General features: G+C 35.3%; 2 protein-coding genes and 1 pseudogene across 5 annotated transcripts; 1 reads left to right on the top strand and 2 right to left on the bottom strand.

Moving 5' to 3' along the window:
- Positions 1–273: 273 nt before the first annotated feature.
- Positions 274–5,073, bottom strand: LOC120115904 (transcription factor SRM1-like). 3 transcript variants are annotated; one of them, XM_039136513.1, is made up of 3 exons: positions 4,965–5,073; positions 3,687–4,111; positions 274–997 (listed from the first exon to the last, which is right to left on the bottom strand). In XM_039136513.1, exons 2-3 carry the CDS (start codon positions 4,070–4,072, stop codon positions 508–510), a joined length of 876 nt encoding a protein of 291 aa, XP_038992444.1. In that variant the 5' UTR covers positions 4,073–4,111; positions 4,965–5,073; the 3' UTR covers positions 274–507. The 3 variants fall into 3 exon arrangements, with proteins under 3 accessions (XP_038992444.1, XP_038992446.1, XP_038992445.1); XM_039136515.1 differs by having other exon boundaries at positions 3,687–4,109; positions 4,897–5,072; XM_039136514.1 differs by lacking the exon at positions 4,965–5,073 and adding an exon at positions 4,243–4,362 and having other exon boundaries at positions 3,687–4,107.
- A 2,651-nt stretch (positions 5,074–7,724) lies between these two features.
- On the bottom strand, positions 7,725–13,123 carry LOC120115984 (annotated as a pseudogene).
- On the top strand, positions 13,045–23,694 carry LOC120115903 (probable protein arginine N-methyltransferase 6). Of its 2 annotated transcripts, XM_039136511.1 has the most exons (13): positions 13,045–13,438; positions 14,060–14,125; positions 14,385–14,453; positions 19,743–19,778; positions 20,061–20,126; positions 21,178–21,246; positions 21,405–21,482; positions 21,680–21,758; positions 21,920–22,014; positions 22,295–22,379; positions 22,678–22,883; positions 23,149–23,267; positions 23,360–23,694. In XM_039136511.1, the coding sequence occupies exons 1-13, from the start codon at positions 13,169–13,171 to the stop codon at positions 23,400–23,402; spliced, it is 1,281 nt and encodes a 426-aa protein (XP_038992442.1). In that variant the 5' UTR covers positions 13,045–13,168; the 3' UTR covers positions 23,403–23,694. The 2 variants fall into 2 exon arrangements, with proteins under 2 accessions (XP_038992442.1, XP_038992443.1); XM_039136512.1 differs by lacking the exon at positions 14,060–14,125.
- The last annotated feature ends 1,674 nt before the right edge of the window (positions 23,695–25,368 follow it).

The following is a 25,368-nucleotide window of genomic DNA, read 5'->3' as shown; positions in this document are numbered from 1 at the left end:
TAAAGTAGACTCAACTATCACTAGCAATGAGGTACAAAATGGGTCCAAATACGAAAAATATGCCTGTGGATGTTGACCGTTAGCAAATTTATCAACGTACAAGATCGGTTATCGAAGCGAAATTCCTCGAATAAAAGGCCAGAACTCCATTACAGAAAACACTTGAGACGTGATACAAATACAATAACAACCTAATAGGTCGTATACAACAAGCGAAAACCGAGTCTTATTCCTAAGAGATAATTCATCGACAGAGTCTAACGCTAATAAAAGAGGGTGCCAAAATGGTGTCCTAACCATAAATCTGCCATATTTAACATTTTCATTTTCCAGAGTTTCCCTATAAAAATACATTTAAATTCTCTCCGTGTGGCCTTATTAAGAACAAATAAATGACATACACATCTTGTCCTAGCAATTAAGCAATTCTTACTAAGGCTGATTATCAGCACAAGCAAATAGTCTTCTTCCCTTTTGTACATTTTGCAACTAGACATCATTGTAACATTACCTATGAGCGGATGTATGTGGCATCGGATATGTCACGGGTGCACCCGGAACCACTGCTCCTGGTAAAGTCGCTCTGACTTCGTAAGCCATATATGCCGGTGCAGGGAGATTCACTGGTGTGCCAACTGCTGAGACAAGGGGACCTCCTATAGGTTGCCCTATAGTTGGAACACCGTGCACAGCGATACCGGGTGGTGCGGAGGGATGTCCGGGAGGCTGTTTGGTTGGTTTTCCAGCAGAACATCCGGCTACAGGGCTGTTTGATTGACCAGTGATCGGACCTTGGGGTGATGAAATGTCTCCATTGCCAACACTGGTAATATCATGGATGCTGGATCGCCTCCTATCTTTGTTCATTGAGTTCAATCTGATGAAATATTTTTGAGCGTGACTCGCAACTTGGGTTGGTGTTCTTGTGACCACAAAGTTCCGGGATATGCTTCGCCAGTCACCTTTCCCGTATTTATCCAAACCAAGAAGAAATAACCTGATTATCAAGATTAAAAAAACAAATCAAACACAGCATTAAAATCAAAATATGATAATTTCATAGGTCAAATTACGTATCAAAATACATCTCACATTCATAGGTAAGTACAAACACAGTTGAAATGAAGGGGTCGGAGCACGGATATGTGTTGGAAACGGATATCAAATATAGATACTTCAGGGAAAAAAATAAAGGGTCGGAGCAACATAGGTAGTAGGAGATTCTGATGACAAGTTCAATGTTCAAAGGTCTCACAAATAACCCATTGTTAAGCTGTCAATAATTACAGTGGCATTTTAGAAGCCAAATCACTTCAAAACAAAAATGGCAACCAAAGAACCAACTCAAGATTATTCAAGCATATCACTATCGTATATCGGTAAATACAAACAATATAGATCTCTCATGCATGCTTTAATCCGTTACTGATCATCGATTGAAGCATATTAGAGCATTGGAACCTACCACTTCCTATCTGATTCTTTGGAATATTCTGTGTGTATCTGTAAAACCTCAAGGGAATCACCTACCTTCCCTTTAACTTCAGATCCAAGGTTTCAGACAAACAACTCCTAAAGAAGATCATGCAGGTTAGGGTGGGGCTCTGAAGAGTCATTTAACAGTCTTACAAAACCAGAGTCCTCGAGCATTTCGCTTGCATCAGTGCCCATTGTAAAGACATCACCATACCATAACCCTTCTCAAGCTATTATGGAAAGCTTAACAATGGTTATTTGTGAGACCTTTGAACATTGAATTTGTCAAATCACTAATGCTAAACACCGAAAAATGAAGGGAGAAAGAGGAGCAAATCAACATCTCTTTAGAAAATTATCAAAAATACGAGACAAAATCGGCAAACTTTAAATGGCTGAACAAAGTAAATCCACATCCTGTACCATAACCCTTCTCAAGCTATTCGTTTCCTTCCATATCAGAATCAACTTCAGCTAGCACTACATATGTCAGCAGAAATAAACCGATACCTCAAATACCAACTTTAGCTTTAAAAGGAGGGGTAATATGGGGTTTTCCAAAAGATTCACTCACGCCAGACAGGGTTAAACGGTTAATCTGTGGATTAGGGGAATGAGTGTCAAACACGAGACGTTTAAGGATAGTAATTATTACCTTTTAGGCCACAATTTTTCCAGAAAAGAGAAAATGAACCACCAGCAATATCATTCACATGTGGTAACATTGAAATTCCATGTTCTCTTCGGTTATTCACATCATTTCCAGATTTATCCATTCATTTGCCTCACACACATCGACGACTTCAAAGACAAGAAGAGCTTCCTAACAACTAATAAAAATCAAGGATTCTAAATACGGACAGGTTAAACGATTCCAAGGCAATCAAAACATACAACAAAAATGCACATGTATCATACAAGTAATGTTCAAAGATAGTAGTTATGATCTTTTAGGACAGGGGTTTTCTGGAAAATAGAAAATGAACAACCACCAAAATGATCTCTCCCATGTGGTAACATCAAAATTCCACGTTCTCTTTGGTTATTTCACATCATTTTTGCATATATTATTCATTTATTGTCCTTTCACACACTCCAATGACTTCAAAGTCACGTAGAGCTTCCTAAAAACTACTAAAAATCAAGTATTCTAAATACAGACAGGTTATGCATTCCAAGGCAATCGAAAAAATACGATAAAAGGGCACACATGCCATACAAGTAACGTTTAAAGATCGCAGTTATGATCTTTTAAGACACGAGTTTTCTGGAAAAGAGAAATTGCCAGCCACCAGAGAGATCTCTCCCCCACGTGGTAACATTGAAATTTCATGTTCTCTTCAGCTATTTCACATCTAATCCGGATATATTATTCATTTATAATGGCCCATCACACACACCGACACTTCAAAACCATGTAGAGCTTCCTAACAACTAATAAAAGTCAAGGATTCTAAATATGAAAAGGTTAGGTGATTCCGAGGCAATCAAAACATATGACTTAAGGGAACAAATGCCACACAAATGACGTTCAAAGATGGTAATTATCTTCTTTCAGGGCATGAGTTTTCTGGAAAAGAGGAATTAACAACCACCAGCAAGATATCTCTCCCATGTAGTAACATTGAAATTCCATGTTCTTTTCGGTTGCTTCACTTCATTTCCGGATATATTACTCAATTATTGGCCTTTCACACACATTAACGACTTCAAAGTCACGCAGAGCTTCCTAACAACTAATAAAAATCAAGGATTCTAAATACGAGCATGTTAGGAGATTACAAGGCAATCAAAACATACAACTAAGGGCAGACGTTTCATACAAATGATGTTTAAAGATAGTAATTATTATCTTTTAGGGCACGAGTTTTCTGAAAAAATGAAATGGACAAACACCAGAAAGATCTCTCTCCCACATGGTAACGTCAAAATTCAATTTTCTTTTCGGCTGTTTCACATCATTTCCGGATATGTTATTCATTTATTGGACTCACACACTTAATGACTTCAAAGCCACGTAGAGCTTCCTAATAGCTAATAAAAATCAAGGATTCCAAATATGAACTGGTTAGGCGATTCCAAGGTTCGGGAAAGAAGGTAAAAAGTAAGTCCATTGGACTTTTGAATCCCACACTTTGAAGGAAATCTATTTATAATGTATGCGGAAGTAAGAACTGCCAAAGAATTTTAAACCACAAAAAGTAATTCACCTGTGTTCATCCTCTGTCCAAGCAATTCCCTTACGGCGTTCTTGATCTGACTTTGAATTCTTACTCCCATGGTTTGACTCACTGTTATAATGCCCTAATTGGCTGGTTCCCTTCTTACCGGCTCCATCGTCACCAGCATCGCCTTCTGAACTCTCGGAAGAATTATACGACGGCATAGGCACACAACCTGCTTCAATCGCGTTAATATCATCCTCTAGAACCTTGTAGTGTTCTTTAATCTCTTCCAAAGCCTTTCCAGGTACATCGGCTGCAATTCTTTCCCACCGATCTGAAGAGTCCTCGGGATAAGTTGCAAGGGCATTCTCAAACACCTTGTCTTGCACCCTAGTCCACTCGGAACTGCTACCGGCTTCATCCACACTCATCTAAGCTTGTCAAATACCGGTTTCCAGAATATCACCAGCGGGAAGCGAGAACTAAATTCACTAAATGTCCAAATCACTATAGCCTGTAATCCATCTCCAAAACCATAGATTTTCATGAACAGCAGAGATGTCGAGAAATGAGATATGCAAGAACAGAAGGAAAAGAAAACCCAGAAAAAGCCAACGAAAGCTTAATCCGAGATCGAAGTCCAACAAAAATCAGAAAGTCCCAGAAGAGTATGTGAAGAATACGACAATGTTTTTGCTCGGAGGATTAAAGAATTGGACTTCTGTGAATTGCTGACCTATTGATGAATGAAAGGGCAGCAAAGTATTAAACAAAATAAATATCTCTAAGCCATAAAATCTAAGATAACGAATGACAGTTCATAGAATTATATATATATATATATAAATTAATGCTATGTGAATTCAACAATGACATGATTAGGGTTTTCGATTGCGAAACATATGAAAGTGACGATGCAAAAAACAAATTAAAAATATATATATAAAAACCCAGAAAGTCTATGCACAGATTGACTGAGAATTCAAGCTCCAAACAAAAATTTTCAGTAAATCAAAACTTTAGTAGATAACAACAGTTCTAACACCACAGACCCACATAATCAACAGATTTTTACTGCAAATACCTATGAATTTCCATAATTTGTACAGCAAATAACCTGAATCAGCTAGAAAATGTAACAAATATACATCCATTCACTGTCACAACCACAAGAAACCCAGTGATTTGAACATCTTTAAGTCCTGAAACAAAATTAGAAAAGAGAACTTGCATCAACTTATATCTTGTCTCACTATTTAAACCTAAAATTTATTCACAAAAACAGTAGAAATCGCCATTAAAAAGGAAAGAGCACCTGGCTGGATATCATAGTAATGGCACTATCGTGATACTGACACTTTAACCGCTAAAAAACTTTTTCCCCTTTCCAGCGGTAAACTTTTCAACCAACCAAAACATGAGAATCTAACCTTTTAGAATTCAGGGGGGAATTAAAAATATATATATTGGGGAAGAAAACAAAAACGGGTTTAAAAAGGGGGGAGATCTCAGAAAAAAAGGCATGGTTTTTGAAGAAATTTTCAAAGGGTAGACAAAGAAACTATACACGATAGTGATGGGTTCTTGTGAAAATCTCCAGAGAGTAGATAATTGGTCCATCACCTCTAAAAAGACTACTGCCATAGAATCTGCAATTCCCATTAAATATCTGACAGAAAATTTGATTCTTTTCTTTCCCATCCCATAGGAGACCAGACAAACGCATATAAATTCAGATGTCAGTGATAAATATGGAGCATCTATAATGATTTCTGTATGGATAATAAAATCTACCAGACTTGAAAATTTGAATTTTTTTAATTTTAAATTATCCTATTTAAGTTATATAAGTTAACTTGAATTATCAACTCATAATTCAAATTGAAATTAAAAATTAAAAATTGCTCAAAAAAACTAAAATTTTGACTATACAATTTAATCTATAATTTCATTATTCCTTTAATTACTCATTCATTTTAAATTATTTTTAATCAAATTTGAACTACATACTTTTAAACAATACTGGAATACATACGCCCTTCAATTTCTCTTTTTGATAATAAGTTTTTTTTATTTTTCAATTTAATCCCTTAATTTTTTTTATAATTTTCTTATTTCTTTAATTCATCCTTCATTTTCAGTTCGTCTTTATCAAAATTAAAATACATGTTCATATACCACTATAGAATATCTATATAACTTCAATTCTTTTTTTACTAAAAATGTAATCTCGCTTTTATTTAAACTCTTCACAATACATTTTACTCAATTTGGTCTTTTAACTGCAATTGTTTGCAAATTTCCCCCATCAATTCCTTGACTTTTTCTACTCTCATCAAATTGTACCCTCAAAATAAAAAAATATAATATTGTGAATATATTTTATATTTTTATATTGTATTCAATATATTAAATAACATTATGTTGTGAAAATAATATGAAATATATATATATGTATGGTTGAAAAAGTCAAAAAATTTGAATCAAACATTATCATAATACTATAAATGATTTTAATAAAATTAGCATAGAAATTTGAATAACTTGAATCAAATTTCTTAAACTCGATTCAACTCAAAAAGATTTCAAGTTAAGTTTAAGTTGCAAATATGACTCGTCAACTCAAAATTTTTTTAACTCAACTCGATTAAATGCTCATTTCTATTATTATATATTGAATAAAACTATATTTTATTTTAAAAAATATTTTTTAATATGATTTATGTTTAAAAGAACTTAATTTTATTAGATTCGATTTAAAAGAATTTCAAAAGTTTAAATTATAAATATGACTCAAATAAGTATAACTTTTTTAATAATTAATCGATTAAACTTTAAGTTCGAGTTGAGTTCCTTAATTCTACAACATATTTGTTTATTATAGATGAAAAAATATATATCATTTATAGTTATAATAGATCATTTAAATTATAATCAACTAATACAATAATATTATAAATACATATAATGAAATTTAAATAAAAATTTAAATAATCTAACTCGATTTAATTTAAAAAATATAAAAAAAATTAAATTATAAAATAAAATTAATCACTGGAATAAATACATCTCCGACAATAGATCATTACTTGTTTATTTATGTTCAAGACAAAATTAATGAATATTTTAAAAGGAACTTTTTAAGGTGAAAAGGAAATTACAGCAAAGTTTACTACTTTAATTTGAGTTGTCAAAAAGTATGATAGGATATGAAAATAATTTATAATTAATGTTAACCGATTATAACGTAGTATTTATTCAAAAATTCTTAATTATATGATAATTAATGTTCAAATATATCTGCAAAGGATACGCTTAAACTCAAAATTTTTAAGAATAAATATTATCTTCTTAACTATTGAAATTTGATAGTACAATTTATAATTAAATTTGTCTACTATAATATGATTAGATTATATATAATATATTCTCTCAGTCCCATTAAGATCGATTTTTTTTTATTTTTAAAATTATCTCATTCAAAATATTCTATTAAAAAATTCAACAAAAATAACACTTATATTTTCTTTTTTACCCTTATATTTCTCAATTCTTTATACCTATCAAAATAAAGTAATTAAATGATCTATCGATCATCTTCTAGAGATAATTTTATCGTTTTTCTTGGCTAAATATACTTCTAAAACTATATGCATAGTAAATATAAGACAAATTACAAGACGAAGCATTAGACTTGGAATTTAGATAAAATAAAATGGTATTTGTAAATAAAGAAATAATAGACCAATGGTTTGCAGCCACGTGAAAAAAGGTTTCGCTCACGAGTCTTACAAAGGCGGCAATCCCAATTCAAGCTCGGTAAGTGCAGAACCGCCACTGATTCAACCATCATTGTCCGGTCTCCGCCATGAGCTTCCTGTTTCTCCCATTCTTGGCCACCAAGAAATCCAGTTTGTGCAGAGCTTTCATCTCGGAATCAGTACGTTGAAGCTGTTCAACCAGGTTAAAGAAATGGGATTCGTCGAGGGGAGATTTAATCGAGAATTAACCAAGTACAAATTCTCAAACTCTGTAATTTTAAACAGATGTTAATGGTGGCTGACTGAAGAAACTTTGTTCAAACGGCCTTTTATGGCGAAATCGAATCACCCTACGGTCAATCCGAATCCAAATTTGTAGTCTTTCTTCCTATGATCTATCTGCAAAAAACCAAATCCAGCAAAGGATGTTGGTTGACAAACATGAACTCGAGGGCTTGATCACAAGTGTGAATCCTAAACATTAAAGGACTAATGGCATCATATTCACAATCAACAACAAAAAGCTAAACAAACTTGTCTTCAAGTGAATGATTGCACATCACTTTCTTAAAATTTTGTATCTTACCTCCGCGGAGAGGATGAAATTTAGGCCCAGATTTAACCGCTCTTCTAGATAAGCAGTTGTGCATCCATTAGAATCAATCTTCCCCCTCGAATGTACTACATACAGCAAAATAGAGTTTTAGCGACGTTTTTTTAGTCCTATAGCGACGTTTTTAAGCGCCGCTAAAAGCATTTACGGCGATAGAAAAAATACCAAGAAGCGCCGCTAAAGTTAAGTTTGAGAACAAAAAAACGTCGCAATAGGTCAAGATCTATAGCGGTGTTTTTTGAACAAACGCCGTAAAAAATCGAGATACAAATACGTCGCAAAAGGTCGACACTGAAAATGTGACAAATCGATAAAATTGTGGTAGTTAAAACAATACACATCCTTGACTTGTATAAACATGCAGGATTATCGATGCACACTAATATCGGAAATTTAGCAACGAAAAACTTACCCGTCTGAGGATGTAATCATAGCCGACACTTGATGTCACGTCTTTCGTGATGTAATTACACATGAAATCTGATTCTAAAGAAGCCTTGATAGAAATAAAACCGCGTGAGAATGACAGGGAAAAGAACTGCAATGTTAGTAAGAGGAAAATAAATTCTTACCTTGTCCGACACTTTCAGAACATAGCTCAAAGCAACCATTCCGGTACTTGCAACTTGTCCAGCAGCAACCTGGATCCAGAGAATGCTTAGGTTAGTCAGACAAGCACAATGCAAACAGCGGATAATTCTAGCAATAGCATTTCAAATCCAAACAAATAACAAGTTCCTCTTGACAGGGGTAAGGCAAAAAATGGTGAGGGAGAAGCAAATTAAACTGTTTTATTGACTAAAAGCTCGGGATTGGAAGAAGATTGCCATCAAATGTCCAGGGACCTAAGAAACAGCTTATCTGAAGATCTAGGAACTTCATGAGAGGTTTAAACCATTAACTAGAATCCTTTTCAAGAGTCTATAACACGTGCACGCACTTGAGATAATCAAATTTTGACCTAGTAGTGCAAAATGCCAAACACCAATCGTTGTATTAACTAGTTTTGATTCAGTTTACATTCAGAAAGAGCATTAAACCATGCCCTTGATTCTAATGACTTGATCCGCCATTTCCGTAATTTGGAAATGACGTAAGTCATCGAAAAGAAAGCACACCCTGGTTCTCAGTTCTCACAATCTGGCAACCCTAGTCAGCACTTTGGTTAGGCCGTTAGGGATCTAAATGACACCACTACTGCTGTAACAGATCTAGAAACATTAAATCTATGTATTAAATTAGTTTTGAACACACATTCAGTTTTACCTACAGAAACACAGCCCTAAACCATGTCCTAGATTCCAATGACTTGGTCCGCCACTTCCATGTTTTGGAAATGTCACTAAACATTGAAAAGAAAGGAGATCATGGTTCTCACACCTTGGCAGCCCTAATCAGCAATTTGGTTAGGGATCTAAATGACACCCCCCTACCGCTGTAACAAATCTAGAAACATATTTAGAAGTAATAAACAACACCCACTAACTAGCACAAAAGAATATTGACAAGCCAGTGATAAAGGACAGAATCTGGCTTACCATCTTATCTGCTTCATGTCGGGCAGCATAACCAAGGCCTGACTTCTGGTGCTGACCAGCCCAAAATACTTCGCCACCTAAGGAAAAATGTGATGTCACTCTCTGCATAAATAAAGCTTAAATTCAGTTCATTAAAAACAATAGAATCATAATTCCAGTAGTGTATTCAACTGTAGACTGATGATGTATGACGTGCAATGTCTCTTAAACAGCAAACAATGCTATATGCAGAATGCCTTCAGCCGAGAAAGTCTAGGTTGTTTCTACCATTGCCAGTATATTAACTTGTAGTATTTTAAATTTCAAGTCCATGTTGTACTGAATATATGTACAAAGTTAACTTTTATGTACTAATAGTCCTGTAACTTGTCCATTATGCCAAGCTCTTAACCTGTCAGCTTAATTCAACAGATATGTGGCTTCATACAATTTCCCTAGATATAACTAGCTCCGAATAAAGCACCATTTCCCATTTGAAACTAAGACCTATAGTCTTTGCCCCGCGCAAGAAAAACAATGGTGTCAAAAGACAAAAACTAAGCACATATTCATGGCAGACACCCTAAGTTTCCTGTGTAAGCACAATAGTTCCCCACAATTCAGAAGACGAACAAACTCAATAAAAAATAAAAACAAAGATCAGAATATCAGGTATTGCACTCACGTTGATGATAAATAAAAATGCATACGCGGATAAAAGCCAACTAACCAAGATAATATAGTTAAATAGTGACCAACCTTGTAATCAAAGTTGAACATGCCATCTGACGTAAGAGGCTCATTTGTTAGCTGCAAAGGAAACAAGAAAGTTATCAACTGACAGTCACAGATGAAGGTAATATATATTCCGCATGCAAACAAAAAGGACAAAAGACCAAGGAATGAAACACTGATTTGCCTGAGCATTAGCCTTCACAGTAAGATTGTCTGTCAAATCCCATTTCACTCTCGCATTGAGTCTACCATCCGTCAGCACCCTCCCAATAAGCATCAGCTGGGGAAAACCATGATTGATCCCAATTTTAAATTGACTTGTAAAGCTAAAATAATTCAGGAGGATAGGAGGATGAACTGGAAGAGTAGTGACAACGAGAGAAGCAGCCTACATTTGGATCACTGAAGTTGGCACCAAATTCATAATTTGCAGTAGGAATTTTAATGGTTTCAGCGGATTGAGAAAGAATTTCTGTTGGGCCATAGACACACTGAGGAATGATTATATAAAAAATTACTAATACTAAAAAATAAAAAAGTTTAAGGGCTCTTTTTGTTTCATTTTAATACATTGTTATAACTTAAAGAACTTGCATTTTTTATGAGTAAATCGTATTATTCATCACTCGATTATCTTCCTACACTTATTTTGATCATTGAAGTTTAATTTTTTTTAATTTAATCATCTAACTTTCAAATTACTCCTATTTTAATCACTCTAACTTATTTTATTAATATTTTTATAACATGACCTCTTTTAATTATTATTTTATTAATATATGATTAAAAAAAAGGAAGGGACGAGTTTTAGAGATCGATAAGACTAAGGTCGTGAAGGTGGTATGAGTGGTTTGTGATTTAGGGTTTTTGATATAATTTTTAACTTTAGGTATAATTTTAAATTTACTTTTTTTTTTAAATTAACTATATATTAATAAAATAATAATACAAATGTTATGTCACAAAAATATTAAAAAAATAAAATTTGAAAGTTAAATAGTTTATGTACTACACATATAGTTTACCCATCTAGAAATTAGGGGAGGTTGGTATTATCCGAAAACAGTAAACTACATATATGATCATTAATGTTTGAGTAAATTTTTGTTTTTACTACTTAAACTTCAAAATTAATAATTTGATCCGCAACTAATAAATAAGCCATCCTCGTTTCCTTTTTCCAATGTGCTGCACAAGTCTTCCATCTGCAACATTACAGCGATATTACCTACAACCAAATGACAAATTGAAGCTTCTTGTACTGAGGCAGCTAAATCATTGATTAAGTACGAATAAATTTAAGTGGAGAAACATGATCATGATATGCGTTAAATGTTCATCAATTTCTTTCTTTTCTATACAATTCTTAATAGTTATTTAATTGTTTATTATTAATAGAGCGGACTTTATATCGGATTAGTTAATCAATAGATTATATACAAACGATTATATAAAAAATTACTAACACTAATACGAACCAACTTAGTTCAGTGGTTAAATAAACTATTGTCCTTCCTAGAGGTCACAGATTTGGAAATCACTGACTGCAATAGAATGATTATGCGTTTATTAGTAAATGGTTGAGAATATTTAGAATAAATGCTTATTTTATACGCCTATAACCGTGGTTAGAACTTGAGTTTTAAATTTTGTATCCATTAGGTTTTGGTTTGAACATATAATACAATACGACTGTTGAAAAACCTATCAACCACTCAAAATGTGAATATCCCATGACTCACCCAGAGATAACCCGTTATTTCTTCCGCTTGGTTAAATATATTGGCATGCATGTTATCAATTTCATCACTTGCTAAATCTATAATCTGACAATCGAATCTATCCACTTAACAAAAAAATTAGATGATCCTATTTCCATATGTAATATAGGGTGAGGGGAGGTAAGGTAGTAGACTGCCCCTCCAACACCAGGTTGAAAGCAGCTTCCGTAGAAAACCTCCGGCAGTCAGAATTATGAATTGCTCACTGTGGGACTCGATCCCACGACTACAAGGTTAATAGCCTTGCGTTCTACCAACTGAGCTGGACAGACAATCACTCTATTGCCTAGTTCTATTAACCCTAAGATTCACACAAATCACTTTGTTTGGTGTCATCAATCATAAGGTTTATTCTTAATCCCATACTTACTGATTATTGTCATCTCCAATCTTTTCCCTTTATTTTATTATATCATCAACTTGGGTTCGTCTATTATAGGTGTGGCAAGTGATACGTCGCATAGTCTTAAAAATTTAACTCTATACTTTAGGGAAAAAATGACGATCTTACTTTTAAGAGAGTTCGAATAATGACATTTTTTAAAATAAACAATTATAGAGTTATTTTGTGACATTATCTTAATTTCATATGTTTGGATTTTTTTATTTTATAAGAAATAAACGTAGTCAATTTTAATATTTTATAATTTTATCATATTATAAAATATTTTAAAAACCTCGTTTCAAAAAAATAACACAAAACCTCTACATATTTTTAGGACCAACCTGTATCAATTACAACTCTAAACTTAATCTAAAGAAGATGAACCGTCTAAGACCATCGCTTTCTCACACAAAATATTAATATGTAAATTTTATTAGCCACCGTATGATGATTATTTTTCCATATGATGATTATTATATACTTTTTGTATAATTAGAGGACTCGAAAAAGATTTATTATAATTAAGGGTCTATTTTCATATTTTACCCTAATTATTAACCCTGATTTCATTTCATTTAGTCCGTCCGTAAAAAAAAAGTGGTCATCGTCTCCATTTGGGTTTTCGACAAAACTTACAATAAACAAGCTGCCGTTGTATACCTTCTCAAACAGTACCGGCGAATTGCCCATTTTATTACCCACCCAGGAATCAAGAGCCAAAAATAAACTACGGAAATGTACGGAATCACAGGTTACAGTAATGGGTACCACCAAAATCAACAGCAGCAGCACAGTTCGGAAGAGAAACGGGGCGGGGGTCGACGGAGGAGGGGAGGCCGTAGATCACGCCACCGTCATGGATTTGGGGTTTCCGACGACCATCACCAGCAGCACTACAACAACGACGAAACGCAAGAACAGAAATCACCTCCTCCGTGCACGGACTTCGACATGGCCTACTTTCACTCTTACGCCCACGTTGGCATCCATGAAGAAATGATCAAGGTATTTCCTCCTTTTTCTTTTGTTATTTTGTTAATAACTGGGTTTATTTTATTTTTTGATATTCGAGAACTTGGGTGAGTTTTCCTTTACTTTGAGCTCTTTGGGTTTTTGTGTTTTTTAGAGGTTTTAAGTGTCCTTGAAGAAATTTACTAAAAATAATTGAAGAAATATTCGTGATTTATCGCAATGTGAGCTAGGGGTTGCCAAGGTGGTGACTCTGAGTGAGTGCATTTGCCTGGGAATTCAAATTTGTGAGTGTGTGTGTGTTTATTCTCTTTATATTTTTCATTTTCTTCTCTTTATCGAGGCTGAATTTGGCTTTTGTGTCCAAAAGTTTACAATGCTGGCAATTTTGTGAACTTAGGCTTTATTTGGTGATTGAATATTTCATGACTTGAGCTCTCTCTAATGGTGGGTTCTTTAAATTATAGTTTGCTGTTTCAGGGAAGTTTTTAAAATTATATGTTTATTGGCACTTTTATAAAGTTGTGCAATTTTGACAAAGTTTTGAGCCTGTGTCAGACTATAAGTTGCAAATTTGGATTACCTTCTGCCTTTTTTAAACAATAATAAAAAAACATGACACTTCGCTGATCATACTTTTTTATCTGAAACATACAGGATAGAGTTCGAACTGACACATACAGGGCTGCAATCATGGAACACCAGAGTTTTATCGAAGGCAAGGTAATACTATTGTGGTCATCTCAGTTATAAAATTATTTATGATTGCTTTTCTTGCTCAAAATCTAATAATATCAGGATGGTTCTGTAATTGTGTATGCATTCCATTCCCATTTCATCCAATCGCAACAGTATAATGCACCTGCTATAATCTAATACCTGGGCAAAAGGCATTTGTTTCTTATAAAAATTCGAAAGTTCAAACAATTTTTAGCTAGTTCATTCTTGTTTTCCTTACTATTGCTTGTGATAATGTTAACAGGTCGTAATGGATGTTGGATGTGGCACAGGCATTCTTTCAATTTTTTGTGCTCGAGCTGGTGCAAAACGGGTAATATGTCTTGAAAAGCATTTCTATACTTGAAAATTTACATGCTTATAAAGTTATAATTGTTGTATACCAGAGTTTATTTGAAAATCTAATTTTCTGCATGCCATGATGTACTGATTTCAACTAATTTCTGAAGACTACTTTCTTTAATGAACAAACTTAAAAAGAAGATTGTTACTTTTTATTGATTAATTTACAGTATTTGTAAGGAGAACTAAGTACAAATAAGGAAACAATACCTAAAAATCAGTAACTTCCTAAGAATTAGAGACTCAGATTAGATCCTACTATACAAGGTAACTCCTAGGACTAAGGTAAGTATTCTGGCCTTAATCTTAGGAATTTTAACACTCCCCTCAAGATGGAGTGTAGATATTTATCAAACCCAACTTGCCGATGAGCTCCTCGAATATGTTTCTGCTCAAGCTTTTAGTTAGCAAGTCTGCAACTTGTTATCTGGTAGGTACGTAGGTGATGCACGCTTCTCCTGAGTTGATTCTTTCCTTGATGAAGTGGAGATCTATTTCTACATGTTTGGTGCAATCGTGGGGAACAGGGTTATGAGCTATGCTGACAGTTGCTTGGTTGTCACAATACATCTTTATAGGTCTAGTGTAGAGCACTTTTAGTTCTCCCATTAGTCGCTGTATCCAGATTCCTTCGCATATGCCATGTGATAGTGCTCGATACTCTGCCTTTGTGCTGTTGCGTGCTACAACAAACTGCTTTTTGCTTCTCCACGTCACAAGATTGCCCACACATAGCTACAGTAACCACTTGTAGAACGTCTGTCATTAACAGACCCTGCCCAGTCTGCGTCAGTGTAAATTTCCACACTTCGGTTGGCAGTTTTCTTGAAGTGTAGGCCTTTACCAGGGGTCCCCTTTAGATACTTAAATCCTGTAAGCAGTTTCCAGAAGCTTCTCTCTTGGGGCATGCACAAAGTTTATGTCTGGACGGGTGTGAAATAGGTAGATGAGTCTTCCTACCAGTCATTGATATCTCCCACTGTTGATTTCTTCTCCATCTCTATCAGTTCCCAATTTAAGATTAAATTCCATAGGAGTTTTGGTTGGTTTACACCCCAACACCCAACTTCAGATAATAGATCAATAATATACTTTCTTTGGGAGATGGAAATACATGTTTTAGACCTTGCTACTTCTGTTCCAAGGAAGTACTTAAGGTTCCCCAAGTCCTTAAGTTCAAATTCAGCGCGAAAATTCTTTTAGACTTTCAATTTCGCTTGAATTATCCCCTATTAATATTATGTCATCCACATAAACAATGAGGATTAGCATTTTCCACCTTTTGAATGCTTGTAAAACATGGTATGGTCTGCCTGCCCCTGGGTGTAGCTCCTACTGATCATAGCTTTGGCAAATCGGCTGAACCACGCCCTTGGAGACTGCTTTAGCCCATATAAGGACTTCTTCAACTTGCATACTTGAACCTTGCTTTCTTCAAACCCGGGTGGGAAATCCATGTATACTTCCTCATTTAACTCTCCATTGAGGAATGCATTTTTTACATCCAATTGAGTCAAAGGCCAGTCCATGTTGACAGCTAGGGATAGAAGAACTCGAATGGTGTTTAGCTTGGCAACTAGTGCGAACGTCACGTCGTAGTCTAGGCCATAGGTTTGGGTGAAACCCTTAGCAACGAGCCGAGCCTTGTGTCGGTCAATACTGCCATCTGGTTTAAACTTTGTAGTGAAGATCCATTTGCATCCTATTGTCTTCTTCCCACTAGGTAGATTCGAGACTTCCCAAGTTTCATTTGCCTTGAAAGCCCTCATTTCTTCCATCGCAACTTTCCTTCACACAGCAGATTCAAGAGCCTCTTCTATAATTTTTGGTGTTTCTACAGAATAAACATTAGACACAAAAGCTTTATAAGACTTAAATAAGTTTCCATAAGACACAAGCCGGGAAATAAGGTGTTGAGTGCAACTTCTTTTGCCCTTTCGAACTGCAATTGGAAGATAGATGGATGGTGATAGAGGTGAGACTTATGTTTCAGTAAAGTCATCGATTGAGGATGAAATTGGCACTGCTGTCTCAGTTTCAGGAGAATGTTGTCGTTGAGAATAATTTCGCAGTTCTGGAGCTTGTTCTTGTTGTCTCTTTGGATCGGGTGGTTATTACTCATTGATCGTGCTTATTTCTTGTTGTATAGGGGAACCAGTTTCTAAATCTGGAACTACAATGACACCCTGATTTGTAGGCTTGTTGGTGATAGTGGTGGTAGGATCATGAGGTATAATGAGGAGGGTGTTAAGAGTCTCATCTTCATTGAAAGTCTCCCCTTGAAGATGAGTTGATGCAAAGTATGGTTCATTCTCAAAAAAGGTGACATCCCGAGAGATAAACATTCGGCTTAAGGTAGGTGAATAACACTTATAGCCTTTTTGTGTTGGAGAATAGCCAATGAAAGCACAAGTGCGGGCTCGAGGATCAAGTTTGGATTGATTTGGTTGGTGATTGTGGACAAAAGCTTTGCAACCGAAGATTTTATGCAAAGCTTTTGGTTGGGAGATTGGGAACACGAAATAAGGGAAAAGCCTTTTGAAGGATAGTTATAGGTGTTTGGAAGTTTAGAACCTTTGATGGTAGTCGGTTTATGAGATAGCATGCTGTGAGGACAGCTTCTCCCACAAGTATTTTGGGACACCCATGGTGAACATTAGTGCTCGAGCCACAACAAGGAGATGACGATTTTTCCTTCGGAGATCCCCTTTTGTTGAAGGGTGTCAGGACAAGAACTTTGGTGTATGATGCCTTGGTCAACAAGATAAGGACTTAGGATAGAATTAAAATATTCTCTCCTATTGTCATTGCGGAGAGTATGTATGGTAGAGTTAAACTAGGTTCAAATCATTGAATGAAAGTTTTGGAAAACTTTAGGTTTTTCTGATTTTTCTTTGGGAAGGTAGACCCAACAAACCCTAGTGTGGTCATCAATGAAAGTTATGTACCACCTAGCTTCTGTAATATTTTTTACTCGGCTGGCTCTCCCCATAAGTCACTATGAATTAAAGAGAATGGTTGGGACTGGTTATAGGGTTTTAATGGGTATGGTACATGGGTGTGTTTGGACAATTGGCAGATTTCACACTTCGAGGAATTAATATTTTTATTTCGAAATAACAGTGGAATGTGTTTCTTCAAGTACAAGAAGTTTGGATGCCCTAGTCTACGGTGCCATAACATGATTGTGTCCTCTTTCAAAGTAGATAGAGCCAACCCTTCTTGCCCACTGTCTTTATTCCAAACATAAAGACCATCATCAACTTTAGCAGTGCCAATCATCCTCCCCGATTTCTATTCCTGTACCACACAACCAGTTGCAGAAAATTCAGCAAGAACACTTTCATCCTTAGTTTACTGATTGAAAGCAAATTGCAGGACAGGTTTGGGACATGTAGGACTTCATCAAGAGAAAAATTCTTTGTTAATTGTATTTTTCCAACTCCAGCCACAAGTGAGTAAGAGCCATCAGCAATGCGGATTCGGGATTGATTATGACAGGGTTTGTAGGTTTGAAACAAGGTGGAGTTACTTGTCATGTGATCGGAGGCACCCAAATTGAGTATCCAAGAGGATTGGTTGTTAGGTTCAAAAGCAATGTTGAGGGCAATACCTTAAGTGGCTAGGGATCCATGAGCAGTAAAAGTATCAAGTATCCTATGGAGGGTCTCAAGTTGAGTTTTGGTTAGGCGAACATCGAGAGCTTCATCTGCAGCAGTGGAGGTGTTAGAGGACACTAGTGCAACCTTAATGTCCTTCTGATTTTTTTCCAGAATAGCCATGGAGTTTGAAGCATTTTTCCTTGGTATGTCCTACATGGTTGCAGTGGCTACACCATGGCCTGGTTGAGCTCGAATCATTTCCAGCACGGGGCCTTTGTGTTGTGGGCCTCTGGAGATAAGGGATGAGTTTTCAGTGGGACGGTAACCAACAGTTGTCACAAGTTTAGGTTCCTTTGAATCACCCATCATGACAAGTCGACGCTTCTCTTCTCTGCTCTTCTAACTTCTGCAAATGCTTCACCAATGGTTGGCAGGGGGTTCTACTCAGAATTCGACCACGGACCTCATCTAGCTCTTGGTTCAGTCCTGCTAGAAACTCATAGAGACGTTCATTGTTGAGGTGAGTCATAAACTTGGTGTGTTCCACACCTTCTCCCAAGTCTGCCTCATAGTACATGTCCAGTTCCTGCCACAAAATTTTAAGATTATTGTAGTAGTGAGTTACTTCAAGTGTTCCTTGTCGGATGTCCTTCAACTTCAGTTTGATCTCAAATACTTGGGAGGCATTTCCAAGATCCGAGTTGTTTTCTTTGATTGCATCCCACGTATCTTTTGTCGTTTTGAAGAAGAGGTAGGTGCGACTAATATGGCCTTCCATTGAATTAATTAACCAAGCCATTACAATTGAGTTGTTGAGTTCCCAAGTGCCATAAGTTGGGTCTGTTGTGGCTGGTCGTGGGATGTATCCATTGATATATCCTAGTTTGCCACGACCACGAATCACCATAATGGCTGATAGGGAGCACTGCAGGAAATTTTTCCCATGTAGTCGATGGTTAGTGATTATAAGAGAGGAATTAAGGTCCCCTTGAGGGGTTCCTTGATTGATATTTGGAATCATTTGTGTGGTTTCAGTCTCAGATAAAGTTTCGACTGTGTCACCCATGGGAAGGAATAAAACAGGAGGCAAGAGAGATTAAAGAGGAGGGACGTTTGGGACGAGAGATTAGAGATGACAGGATCAAAAATGCTTAAAGCTCTGATGCCATGAACAAACTTAAAAAGAAGATTGTTACTTTTTATTAATTAATTTACAGCCGTTATAAGGACAACAAAGTACAAATAAGGAAACAATCCCTAAAAATCAGTAACTTCCTTAAAATTAGAGACTAATATTAGATCCTACTATACAAGGTAACTCCTAGGACCAAGGTGAGTATTCTGTCCTTAATCTTAGGAATTCTAACATTTAATAATTGCAGGTTTTCTCTAGTTTAATTTTTTTTATTTCCTCTAGTTTTTCTCTAACTAGTTTTCCATGTGAATTTTATAACTTTATCTTTAGAAAAGACAATAGGATTGTGTTGGACAATTGACGAAGAGAAGTACAAAACTTCAATTTTGTTCTTTATTATACTTTTTAGAAGTTAAAAATGTCTTGCTACTTCAAAGTTGTATTCTTGCTGTTAATGTTGATGGATTCATTTAAGATACAACTGTTTAGTATCTAATGTGAGATACAACTGTTGTATTCTCAGGTGTATGCAGTGGATGCAAGTGATATTGCATTGCAGGTACTTCAGGAGTTCTTAACTGCTGCTTACCGAGTCATTTAACAGTCTGTCTTGATAGTGCAGATTGAGCACTTTTTCCTCTTTTCATCTACGTTATTATTTTCTCTCTTTTTTTATTCACAACAATGAGATAATGAGATCTGGTTACCACAGCAATTAGAGTATGAAGGCTACTTATCTATCAACAGCATGGAAATATATTGTTCCAAAATTCTCTAGACCTTTGTATTGGAAATGAAACTGGCTATTGGGTGTGTATTAATCTTTGCTGTTTGCAAGCAGGCAAATGAAGTTGTCAAAGCAAATAACTTAGCTGGAAAGGTCATAGTTTTGCATGGACGAGTTGAGGTAGGCTTTTCCTCTCAGGCTTATTGATGAGTATGCTGCTTACGTGTTTGCCAGAAATCCATTTTTATGTTTTAATGGGTTTAATATGTTTACATATTTGGTAAAAGGACAAGAATCCATATATATTAACACCCGGGAACCTGGAGCTCTCTGTTGGTTCATGTTTCTATCTGTTATGGAGGCATCTAGGTCTGGAGTTTGAATACTAGCATCTGCCACCCCTTTCACTTACAGTATTCTTTATACAAAATATATACAATGCAAGGTCCAGGATTGAACTCCCCAGTCCCAACGTAATCTGGACATTGATATGATATATATTTCTTTAACAACCAGTAATCGAAGTTAGTGTCAGATTTATTTGTTTCTTTAACTTTTTGAAGTTATCGAGAATCACATATTTATTCATGGAATTGCAAAGACTGTTTTTCAACTTCGTTTGCATGATTATAAATGACTCTTCTACATCCCACAGTCAAGGAAACCACTAGCTGCAGCTTAAAATTAAGTTGGAATTATTTCTTTCTGCATGGAAAAAGGATGTGGACCTTTATGCAGTGCTTTGCTCTTGCGGGCCATTTTAAGACTTTGCATCTCTGTTGGTCTTCAAATTTTATTATAGATGAGGGAAGTTTTTATACTATCTGATTGTTGGATCTTTTATGAAGTGATTGTGAGAGCACCTTTTGAATGCTCTTAGTGCCAGCCAACTCTGCAATTATGGTAGCAATTATGAATATTCATTCTATTTACTCACGCCACAGTTCCATTCACAGTTTACGGTGGTAATAGGATAATAAGGGTGAAGCTTTCCCTATAGGACATTGGCCCATCATATTGTTGCTTGCATTCGGCTTACTAGTGTGTCGCTTAATGTATTAACTATTGAACAGTGATAACTTGATATTTCCGCTATGTGGGATCTATATCTGGCAATAAACTGGGGTTTACATGCTTCGCATTGTTCTGAGGAACATTTACTTTCCTTGAACCAATTTTTTTCCTTCTGAGTGGCAGAAAATTTATACTTTAATATTTATAATTTCTACAGGATGTTGAAATTGACGAGGAGGTTGATGTAATAATTTCAGAATGGATGGGCTACATGCTTCTATATGAGGTGATTGTATTATCCTAAACTTTTTTAGATATTTCCAGAAACTCTTTCAGGTTAAGATGAGAGCATGATTTTATTCAGACAATTGATTCTATATCCTTCTGTTCTTTTTTATTTTCCTTGCATCGTCATCGTGACCATCCATCACCTTTTTTTTCCAGAGTATGCTGGGAAGTGTTATCACTGCTAGGGATCGGTGGCTAAAACATGGAGGCCTTATTCTTCCTTCCAATGCAACGGTTTTATTTTTTGCTCGAAACTAGTCTATGTAACTTTGTTTCACTAGCTGAGCCTGGCTGTAATAAAACTTTGTTGTTTTTTTCCACTTTTCTAACATTCGTGTCTTGAACGAAGTTTTATTTTATTGCAGATTCAGGTATTCTTTTAATGAAAACCTGTTTATTTACTGTTCCTTTTCATTCTTTAATCCTTGCAGTTATACATGGCACCCATCACGCATCCTGACAGATACAATGACAGCATTGAATTTTGGCGCAATGTCTATGGAATTGATAGTGAGTGATGCTAAATTAGAATTTTCTTCTATTCCATGCGTACATGTGATTAAATTTTACTACACTGCTTAGAAATTGCAGCTCTAGTGCTTTTTACTTGTATCTTGTTTTATGTTTTGACCGTATTTGAATGGGCAATTCAATGCCTTTTTCTTTTGCAGTGTCTGCAATGTTGCAGTTAGCAAAACAATGTGCGTTTGAAGAGCCATGTGTAGAGACAATAACAGGGGAGAATGTTTTGACATGGCCACATGTGGTGAGTGTTCTAATTTTTTTTGCTTTAGTTCGCCTCAATCTCCCAAATTGATTTCAACTTGGAAAAAACTGAAATTTGTTTTCTGTTAATCATACCATTTTTGTAACCTCATTACGATTCCCTCATTATTGCCATGTGACTGTTGCATGAGACATTCTCTTTACCAGCAACGTGTCCAGGTCATATGCCAAAATCATAAGTTCTTTACACGATCTATTTTATTTTACATATTTATAGAAATCGCATAGCAAAAGGCATTAAAGTTTTTTAGCATTAACAGGTTAAGCAGGTGGATTGCTATACCATCCAACATGATGAGCTAGAATCTGTGTCAACAAGATATAAGTTCCAATCAATGATGCGAGGTGAGCTCTCCTATTGGATCCTTGCAAATGCTTTGTATATATGCCGTCTCCATATCCTGTGTCTAGATAACCATAAAAATCGAGATGTCATGCAGTGATGTAATCATGTAACCGGTTTATCTTCTCTTCTTGAAGAGTCTTTAATAGTTCTCAGTTTAACCTTGTTTCATACCATGTATATAATATTGTATAGGGCTTTGTTTCGTGTTACTATTTTTAACTTACACAGTTGGTCCAGCACATTTTCTCAGTGTGTATTCATTTTTAAGCACAGTATTCACACTTCCTTGATTCCCAGCTCCGCTACATGGATTTGCGTTTTGGTTTGATGTTGAGTTCAGTGGACCGACAAATTCTCCTACAAATAATCCCATCCCACCCTTGCTTACTGGCACATCTAATAATAATCATGTGGACGGTATCCAGAAGAAGAAACGAGCCAATCCCAATGAAGCACTTGTACTCTCAACGGCACCCGAGGATCCTCCAACACATTGGCAACAGGTACCATACTAAGTTTTAGTTTGGACATGCTGACTTTGCATCCAGAAACACATCCGTACACAAAATTCTTTGAGTTTATTAAGACCTATACTATTGATTTGAGCATAAAAAAAAAAACCTTGCATCCAGAACACATCTGTACGCAAAATTTGACTACTTCTAACCATGATGAACTCTGGTCATGCTTACATTTGACAACTTGCATGGAGCTTTTCTGGTTGTATTCCATAATAGACCCATAATGTTTGGGATGTGAATTTTGCAGACATTGATATACTTTTATGACCCAATAGACGTGGAGCAAGATCAAGTTATTGAAGGCTCTCTAATGCTATCTCAAAGCAAAGAAAACCGCCGATTTATGAATATTCATCTGGAGTACTCGTAAGCAACGACAATACATTTCTTGCCTATACAGTAGCTTCTGTCAGGTATCTATATATGTTTCATCAACTTTGTGATCTTAACTCTTGCAGTTCAGGCGGCAGATCCTATGTAAAAGAGTCTGTAATGCGATGATCCCTTTGAGGTACGAACGGATTCTGTTGAAGCTTCACAACTGATTTTATGGCTCTATGTTTGTACCTGTATCTCTGGCTCCATTGAGATTCCTCACTTGAATTAATTGACAAGTCATTTCACTTTTACCATACCATGCTGCACAACGATGGAAGCTATTTGTTTAACTAAGAACAATGCTAAACCAAGTAAAATTTTGATCTTAGCACTGCTGGTGGTGTAAGATTGCTGTTTCAGAAAATGAACTCATCTGCTGTATTCATTTTTTATGTACGTGACTCTATGTTTACATACTTCACGAAGCTTAGATACCTGATATATGACCTGCAATCTATCTGCTACTGGAACTCAATCTTCGTTAATATCGTGTTCGTTAATAATATTTGAATTACCTGGACTAACTTTAAACATGCTTGCTACGAGGATCCAGGTATACACGGGGAAAACTTATTTCTTTCGGTTGAGTTGATTTGTATTCACTTTCAAGTTCGTTCTTAGCGAGTTTAGAATTCGGATCCCGGAACATGCTGATTGCTGTCCTTGTTTGCCTATAATTTTCTTGAAGGGATCTTGCTAGTTTGACTTTATGATCATGTCTTGATGATGATGATGGGGGTCTTAGGACTTGATTTCGTTTGACCTACAATAGTACAAGGTTAGGTAATCCAATTACTGCTAGCGCCTAGTGACCATGAAGGATGCATCAATGCATGTGTGTACACGACGATGGATTAAGACCGATCTAGAAAAAAACACATTTCATAGCCTTGTCCTACTCCCTCTTAGTTGTTAAGAGAACTGCAGATGTATTGACTTTGAGGAAGGGACTGGGTGCAGGGAAGTCATTGTCACAGTAGAATCCAAGAATCCCATGTGCAATAATTAAGCATATTTTATATTGTTTTTTAAAAATAAAATTATAGAAAATAAGTTAAATATTTAATCTGTGGATCGAATAGCATTCACGGCAAATAAATTAATAATTATTGTGATGGAGTTTTTTAACTTTGGATTAAAAAAAACTATCAAATACTTTTACCAGAAAAAATAAAGAAAAAAATATCAAATATGTTTTTATTATTTAAAATAAATAAATAAGACGTATGGTGATTTCCTATTTGTATTCATAGAATTAAAATAAGGCTCAATATCAAAATAAGTGTCTAAATTATACTCTTTTTCTCGAATAGATGCCGAACTAGTTTTTTTTTTTACTCGTGTCGGTGTTTAACGTTACTAACGTTATCATTTTAGGTGTATGGGCCGTCAACGGCTTTAATTTCCCTGTTAAGTGACACATATCATGATATGATAATTTTAGAAATTTTTATTTTTTAAAAAAATAAAAAAATTATTTCCAAAAAAATCTTAATTTTTTTTCTAAAATAAAAAACCCTCAAATTCTTAAAATCTTTTATTCTAGTCCAATTTACTTCAACTAACGGTCATCTCCAACCACTCATTCGTCGTCAACCACCCAATGACTGATTACAACCTTTACTATCATCTCAAAACCAAAAATTCTCAAATTCTAAATTTAAATTTTTAATCCTTAAAATCTCAAATATTTAATCATTCAAATTCGATCGTGATAATCAATTCTTTCGTCGACTATATCAATCAACCATTTCATAGGTCGTTTAATCATTCGTTTAACCATTAATCATTTGGCCATAAAAGGAGGGAGCAGGGGAGGGGAAAGGTTTGGGTTTTTTTAATAATATTTTTACTTTTAAAAAATCAATTTTAAAATTCTAATATTGTAACACGTGTCATTTTATAGAGTTTTATAACAATCATTTCGATCGAAATACTTAAAATAATAACGTTTGTAACATTAAACACCTAAATAAATAAAAAATAATTTAGGCACTTATTCAGAAAAAATGACATCTTTTGGCACTTATTTTCGAATTAAAGATGAATTATAATCAAAGCAACCACTATTCGGATATTTTCACCTAAA

Source organism: Hibiscus syriacus, unplaced genomic scaffold (genome assembly GCF_006381635.1).
Source record: "Hibiscus syriacus cultivar Baekdansim isolate YM2019G1 unplaced genomic scaffold, ASM638163v2 tig00110279_pilon, whole genome shotgun sequence".
Taxonomy (NCBI): Eukaryota; Viridiplantae; Streptophyta; class Magnoliopsida; order Malvales; family Malvaceae; genus Hibiscus; species Hibiscus syriacus.
This window is presented reverse-complemented; position numbering and strand designations above follow the sequence as displayed.

Coding starts and splice junctions, on each gene's coding strand:
- LOC120115904 (XM_039136513.1), bottom strand. CDS start 4,072: ATGAGTGTGGATGAAGCCGGTAGCAGTTCCGAGTGGACTAGGGTGCAA. Junction 998..3,686: donor TGGACAGAGGATGAACACAG/GTGAATTACTTT, acceptor CTTGATAATCAG/GTTATTTCTTCTTGGTTTGG.
- LOC120115903 (XM_039136511.1), top strand. CDS start 13,169: ATGTACGGAATCACAGGTTACAGTAATGGGTACCACCAAAATCAACAG. Junction 14,126..14,384: donor AGAGTTTTATCGAAGGCAAG/GTAATACTATTG, acceptor TAATGTTAACAG/GTCGTAATGGATGTTGGATG. Junction 14,454..19,742: donor CTCGAGCTGGTGCAAAACGG/GTAATATGTCTT, acceptor TTGTATTCTCAG/GTGTATGCAGTGGATGCAAG.